Genomic DNA, 8,107 nt, shown 5'->3' on the forward strand with positions numbered 1-8,107 from the left:
GGTTTCCCCTTCCATAAAAACTTGTCGAGGTTAACGGTAATAGTTAGTGTAGGGAGCAGTTGGCTCGCGTGGCTTGAAGGGCTGGCCTCCTACGCATTGTAACCCGGTCGCCTGGATTAATGGCTTTAAAAGTCGCTTGATGACTTAGGCCTAAGGTGGTGCCTTGGGTATTAGCATAGCTGATTATTATTATTATTACAAACTCGTACTTATTTCGCCAAATTCGTCTTATATATATTTGCGGTACACCCGGGCACACGAAAAATGAATAATTGTTTTTCGACAAGACTCATACCAATACATAACACCTGCTTTAGTATGGTTCAAACAAGGTGTTTTTAATTCTTCGTGTACCCTGGGTTAGCGAGAGGTGTGCAATATCTTAAAATTCGATGGCAAACACTACTTGCTTGCGTTAGCCTGCAAACTGAAACAGGGTGAGAAATAAGGAATTTTTTCAAACTGGACCTGTGGCCAGAAGAGCCTAGGTAGTTTAATTAAAAAACTAGCCACTGGCCACTTACCATTTTTAACCTTTAAAATCAGGCTTTCATAATTTATAGTCAAACTGTATTCTTGACAAAATGTGCTATAGACCCGACCCGAATAAGCCTACTGAGAGAGAGACTATTTCTTTTTGCTAACTGCTTAATTCGCTTCTTCTATACTGTGTGCAGAGTGTAGAGTAGACAGACTCACGACACCCAGTCACCCTTCCATACACGCAATTGACAGAAGGCCAAGCACACAGCATAGAAGCTAAGACCAAACAATTTTAGGGATTAATATAGTATTTTTTTAATGAACTAAAATCTTGAAGGGAAAAAACACCCCAAGCATTTAATTTTTAAACTTGCCCAGCTAATTTTTAAACTGGCGATTGGCCTGTGATAGTGCCTTATTTATCACACTGAACTGAAACCACACTTATCCAATTTTAAAAAATTCTCCTCGGACGTCAAGGTTCTCCCGACGTTAAAACTTCTAGAGCTCGTTGCTTAAACTCTCTATTATTTAAACAAATAATAAGGCTATTAGTAACTGTTACACGTGCACTGAAAGTTTGAAACTAGCAGACAAAAATCTGTAAGAGTAGCTCTAAATAGGTCTTGAAATAAGGAATTATAGAGTTTTTCTGCAAGTAGCAAGAAATTACGAATGAAGGATACTTTTCAATTTTGATTACATAAGCAGAAAATAACAATAAAATGTATACATCAAGAAATCGAGAGACGTTTCTCATTGTCCGCCAAAATGGAGCTCCTATCAATGGGTTGAAATGGGGCCCCATAAAAACGGGGGCCCTTGGTGCGCGCCTAATGTGGGAAAATCGCCACTGCTGCTAAGTAGTCACAGTTTCTCACCATTTGCAAATTTGTTTTCGTGGTTTGAGTGTCAAGGTGACATATTTTCAAGAAGCACTCTTCTAAAGTGTGTCCACCAAATGTCTCCATAATGACCTTTGGATCTGCCTCTTGGAGTATTCGACCATTTCTCATTGTGCTAACCTAAAATTATTTAAAACGATATAAAAGTATAAAAGCGCCTGTAAAATTTGACAGCAACTTGCCATATTGGCGTCTTTGGCTTCTTCGATATAATGAGTAGTGATAATTATGGTTGTATTTTGAGTGTTTGTGAGATGAACCAGGTGCGACCAGATTTCTTTGCGTAAGAGTGGGTCCACTCCGACGGTGGGCTCATCCAGGATCAACAAGGGTGGGCTGTGCAATAAGGCAATGGCCAGTGACACTCTTCGCTTTTGACCACTACTGAAATATTTAAAAACAAAATGGTAGAATTAATAGAAACTAAGGTTTAAAGGGAACCAATTTGGAACGTATAAAACGTTTATTCCCATTCGACCGAAATCCCATTCGACCGAATCCCATTCGACCGAAAGAATTTTAAAATGTAGCCCAATTGGCGGGGTGATTTGGTATTTTATTTATAAGGTATGTACTATCGAAGGTTAGGTTAGGTTAGGTTAAGTTAGGTTAGGTTAGAGTTGGTTGATGTATAAATACCCTCCTTTATTAGCTATCCGCTCCATTGCAAACGACTTTAGTAACTAAATTGAAAACATAGCAAAAGCCAATTTATATAGCAGCGTTCGGTCGAATGGGACACATAAAAGCGTTCGGTCGAATGGGACACATAAAAACCGCACGTTTCGGCGGAATTCGGTCGAATGGGACTAAAGCGTATAAAATATTTTCTTCTTCTCACACTATAAAAGAAAAGAAAATTAAAAAAATTTCTGTTACTTTAATATCAAGAATTAGCTTCCCTTGGGAGGAAAAATGAGCAAAAGGAATTCAAATTGGTTTCTGTCCAAATAGCTACATTAATAATAAATTGACAAGCCAAATTTTCACTGAGAAATGTTGCACGGGTAATATTTTAAGGTTCCTGTTTGCACGGTACTGTTCCAAGTCAAATTTGCTCAAACATCCTCAAAATATTAAATGACATACCATGTTTGCACAAATGGCATACCAAGTTTACTTGCTACATACCGAAGTTGCACAGTTAAACATGCCATGTTTGCACGTTACTGACCAAAATCTAACATTATTTCCAATGGGTTTCTGATTAAAGTCTACAGATTTTCTACACCACGTTAGAAAACGTTTTATTCATAGTTGGTCGATTTTCTAAGGAAAATTTCAAGATTCTACGCTTAGTCTTAGGAGGCTTTCTATCCAAAGTGTTCACCATTTTAATCCAAGTTCGTTTATCTGTTCCAAGCGGAACTGTTTATTTTTCAAATTTGAATATTTTAATTTATGTGCAAATAAGCCATAATAGATATTGACATAATTGTTCGAAAATCTGTGCTCTCTCAGAGTCATAACTTTGTAAACGTTTTTTCGCAAAATGGAAAATATTTCTAGCAGTGTATTACCTGCAAATTTTTTTAAATTATAAAATCTACCCTTGAATGTTAATATCTTACAATACCTCAAATTATCGACACAGACGTGATCCGGTGGTAGATCCAATATGCTTCGTAATTTCTGTATTTGATTCTCGATTACGGATGTTTGCAAAAGGTTCAGTTTTCCGAAGAACCACAGCGTTTCTTTGACAGTTATGTAGCTCTGCAGGGCCAGTTCCTGAAATCAAAATTCATTTTGTAAGGACATAGATTACTTAGTTAAAAGTTCGATGATGGATTAATAAATTTCATATTCTATTCCACTAGGAGTGGAAAGATACAAGCCTCTATTCCTACCACATTTATTCGAATTTCTGAGAGTCATTTTCGTCATGGGCAGCAAGATAAATAAAAGCTGAAGTCAAGAAAATCTGTTATGCGGAATTGGGGGTATTTTTCTTTTGACGTCGATAGGTGCTGTGACTACAGCGTTATCGTAGTTCGCGAAATTTAGAAACTGGGAAATGCCCATTGGCGTAGCTAGACCTTTTGCCACCTGGGGCGGTCCCCGAGTTTGCCGCCCCTTTCAATATACACCCAATTTCAGCCTCGCTCTCCTCTACCTTTTTCCTGGGATAGCTCATCAAAAAAGTGCCGCCGGGGCCAACCGCCCCCCCCCCTTTTGTTACGCCACTGAAAATGCCTCGCTATAATTGGCACTATGTTATGTTGACTCAAAAAATAGTCTGGTGTAACGAAATATTTGGTACAAGTCAAAATAATATTAAATTAATTAATTATAAAAGTGATCCAATAAATTAGAATTCAAAATTCACCTGAGGCATGTATCCGACGCCGGGGCCAGACTCGGGCCTTTCGCCCAGTACTTGGACGTCTCCTTCTTGAACTTTGGGCGTGATTTTCCCCGTGACCACTCTCAGAAGGGTCGTTTTCCCGCACCCACTGGGTCCCAGCAAGGCGTATCTGTCCACGCGGATAAAACAAAACATCGTTTCAAATACATCATTAGGGTGAAACATTTACAGAAATGAGGATGAAAAATATTTAAAAGATTTGAAATTTTCCATACACTTAAAATATTTGATATTTGGACATCAATGACCTACCATTGTTAAAAAAAAATTGGCTTTATCACGAAGTAAATAGTACTTAGCACCAGTACTAACTACATATGATATCAATTTGACAGTCCTAAAAATATGCGAAATATCATTAGAATTCGTGGATCTTAAAATTCTTATTGCGCGTTAATATACGCCGCCATGTCAGGGTATAAAAACAGGTAAATAAGCGTGTTATAATACGTCATTATGTAAAGGTATTGTGGCCTGCAAAAACGTAATTTTTAAATTGGTCAGTTGGTTGACTTAATTTTAATACTAAATATCTCGTATCGAGATAAAGCTAGAAAATGCATGTACTTCGTTATATGATCTGCACGTGAGTTAAATAATAAATGAAATGAATAAATAAATTATGTCAGATTTTTCAACTAGTGGCGAATGAGAAGCTGTACATTTAAAAAATTCGTTTCTCGATCGTTAGGAAAGAAAAATCCCATTGAGTTTTGTATTCTACAAAGTGAATCACAAAACATAAGAATTTTTTTCAGTGTTTCAGTGTCACCTTTCCGTTAACTCTATGCGGATTCATTTTCACCCTCAAACATCTGAGGTAATAGGTCAAATCTAAAAATTCTGGCTCAGTCGTGTCTGTCGAACATATTATTCTACCGATTAACGAAAATCGAGGGGCTGATCACTCCGCGTAATCGGTGTACAGAGTGGTACCATTGACTGTACTAATGGGATAACGCGTAATCTTTGAAGTCCCTGCCTTTGGCAGTGCTCATCTAAGCGTAATACGGCGTAATCGGTGTACAGACTTTCTAAGAGTGGTTAGCCCCTCGACGAAAATACGTTAAGGGGTTGTTGAGACATTGATACCAAAACAATAACCCTTAAAAGTAGTTTGAGCTAATGGATCATAGCTCACTTAGTTCTTGCTGCTTTAATAAAAAGTTAACTATATATTATAAAAAAGAAGTTTTTACTGCTAGAAGAACCGTTAAGTTCTAAATTGTTTCTGTTCAAATCTGAAATATGTTGCGGAGTTTTCGAAAAATATATCATTATCGTTATATTTTAAAATTTATCACCGAGGAAGTTGATTTTATCAGTTTCAAGGGCAGTTATTTTTTAAATATTTATGTGTAATAACTTTGAGATTAAAACTAACTTATGTTTTCTATATAAATATATATTTTTTGTTTGCTTGTTTGTCTGTATGGTACACATTACTTCATTTCTTAACCGATATTAACCAAACTTCGAATACAACGTAAGGAACGTTATCTAGGAACCCTGATTAGAATATCTACTGATCGCTTATTCACACAAACCTATAATTTCTTGGAAAAGCCGTGGTCACACCAGATCTAATAACCCATTTAAAATCGGTTTTGTCGAAAATAATTCAGAGAAACTCGGAATTAGAACTTGTTTCAAGCGATAGTAGGACCAAGGCCAGATTAAGCGATTTTTCGCCCGGGGTTCAATATAATATGCGCCCCTAAAAAACCAATCGAGACTTAATACTTCGGTTTTTTAGTCAGATTACTCTTGAAAATTATTAGAATAATAATCGTAAAGCAAAAATATTGTGTTCAAACTTTTCCTTTTTATTGCAATGCGGTATAAAGAAAGTAACATGATCACAGAATGATTTCGGAAATGATTCCTTTTTTACCAACACAAATTGAGCTCTAAAATATTAGACGGCACCATCTAGCAGCTTAAAGGGCCATACCAGCGTTTGAAAAAATTTGGTCCGGATTTACCATGTGGCATCAGATAGGACCAGTCATATTCTGGAAACAAGCGCGGGAAACTGGTTAAACGCAAACGTCGGTTTGTACCTTAAATAGAAGGTGAGTTATATAATACTAAATAGTCTCTGTGGCATCCTTGTTCCTAGCTCCGCAGGAGCCCTAGCCTAGTAATCACGTTCCTTATTTACTTTGTATATTTGATGTATTATAAATTGTTCCTAGAATAAAGATTCGTTATTTATCGACACTAGTCACACTACAATTCCCAACTACGTTTTTGCGATTTCGTTTCAGCCCATTTCGCGGGACCCCTAAACCAGTGGGCATAACATTTCAATGGTTTCAGTCAAAATGGAAAATAATGCGTCAAAATACAGGGCGTTATCGATATTAGCTATCCCCCCCCCCCATTTATGATAGAAAGAAAACTGATACACCAATCGATAGGCTACATCGTGCCCTAAGTTGATGTTGGTCTCTTAATTTTGGGCAAAGAGGCTGTAGAAAGGAAAATAATGCGTACGTTGACAAGGGATATCACCCCCTTGTTGTGGATGTATCATGTTTGGCACTCCAAGGTTTAGGTTCATATATCCATAGCTTACCCGATTAAATATGGTGTATTGCTATTATTAGCACAGAGGTGGATTGTGTGTAGTTAAATGTCCACGACATCTCGTTAACCTCCTCCTCAAGTTCCTCTACGGCTATTATTATTTAGGTCAGCAGAATTTTCTAATTTGGTGCACCCCAACAGCCTTGCGCCGGGGGCCAGTGCCCCTTACCCCCCCCCCCCCACTTAATCCAGCCCTGAATAATACTGCAGCTTACGTATTATAATATTTTAGTCCTATATAATATAGCTCTAACAAACTCGTTGTAGATTCAGACTGAGCTTAATTCAGACGTCAGTTCACTGACGATTCAAAGACCCACTGTCTGAAGCCTTAACATTTTACGGTTTCCAACCATGAGTCTAATAAGTCAAGTTTGGATTTATTTCTTCAACAAGAATAAAGTTTTCATTTATTTTAATGATGTTATCATCATTAATACAGTCAAGTTTAGTCCAAGGTTACTAGAGATGCTGCTATAGACAACGTCAAAGAATCCAGGTTTGGGTCAAAAATCCACTTTTCACGAAACAATTAAATAATATTTAGTTGCACGTACAATTTTAATTATTAAAATATTTTATGTGGCACACTGTTTGTCATTATTTTACAATTCACAGTAATAGCTGTTTTCCATTTGGATAACGTACACTTTCTTATAACCCTTAGCATTTGAACCTCTTTAGCACCACTAGCTTAACGCCATTCGATTCAGATAGTGTTTGTTTTGTGTTCCGTCAGTGTTTGAGCGTTATTTCGTTTTCCCGAGCCGGTCATAATTCTTTACTGTAAGAAATTCCTCTCATCAGAAAACGAGTTTGGGGCTCCCATCCCGCGTGTAACAGCTATCACGAAGGAGAAAATTTGGCAGACACGCGAGACAGCCCTAATCAAACTAATCTACTGATATTAAAACGTACTACGTTTCAAATTATGTGTAAAATATGATAGTGCTGTTTCCTGAGGTTACTTGATTAACGAACCACAACCACTCTTCTAATTCCATCGCTTTCAGTAATTACTTTCCCGGGGTTTCAATTTGTGTAAAAAATATCATTGATAACTGGTTTTAATCATTTCAATATTTATTTATGAAATGGAATTTTGGATTTAATGATAGCGGAGAACCTCGCCGCGGAACCTCACCCAAAACAAACGGTTACAGCTATTCTAGCTCCATCCGTATCAACTCGCGTGTCATTCATCGAATGAAATCGGAATACTAATTTTCTATCGGGACTTATTAGCAATCTGCATTCGTTTAAAATAAAAAATAAAATATTCTGTAATGTGTACTCACATTACACCGTAGGGCACTGAGACGTTGACATTATCCAAAGCCTTCGAAGCAGATTTTTTCCTATCGTAGGAAAATGTCACATTTCTTAATCGTATGGCTAAATATTCATTAATATCCATTTTCGGAGCGGAAGTTGTAAACTTGTAACGGCAATAACACGAAGATACCTACCACAATTTTATTATAAAAATTAATGTTGATATTTTGTTATAAACCAGCTAATTTAAAAATCCACATGTTTTAAGATAAACTATAATGATAAATAATGCTGCTTTGTGAGTGATTTTGCTATACATATGACTGTGCCGACTATGTTGGAGCGATAAATAGAAAGAGTAAAGAAATCTAGAGTCTCAATTTTTCTGTATGGTGATGAAGCCTGGTTCGTACTTGCACTAATTAATATCCCAATTTTCCTGACACCACTGTAGAAAACAGGAAGCTGGAGAATTAACGCCTTG

At 36.9% G+C, this 8,107-nt stretch overlaps 1 protein-coding gene across 1 annotated transcript; it reads right to left on the reverse strand.

Annotated features, from left to right (window-relative positions):
• Positions 1 to 1,316: 1,316 nt before the first annotated feature.
• LOC149955993 (ABC transporter G family member 23-like) lies at positions 1,317 to 7,765 on the reverse strand. The gene is made up of 5 exons (XM_090166727.1): positions 7,647 to 7,765; positions 3,718 to 3,865; positions 2,965 to 3,119; positions 1,571 to 1,772; positions 1,317 to 1,508 (listed from the first exon to the last, which is right to left on the reverse strand). Exons 1-5 carry the CDS (start codon positions 7,763 to 7,765, stop codon positions 1,317 to 1,319), a joined length of 816 nt encoding a protein of 271 aa, XP_090022853.1.
• Between the last annotated feature and the right edge of the window lie 342 nt (positions 7,766 to 8,107).

This window comes from Leiobunum rupestre, chromosome 2, assembly GCF_980474605.1.
Source record: "Leiobunum rupestre chromosome 2, qqLeiRupe1.1.hap1, whole genome shotgun sequence".
NCBI classification, from domain to species: domain Eukaryota; kingdom Metazoa; phylum Arthropoda; class Arachnida; order Opiliones; family Sclerosomatidae; genus Leiobunum; species Leiobunum rupestre.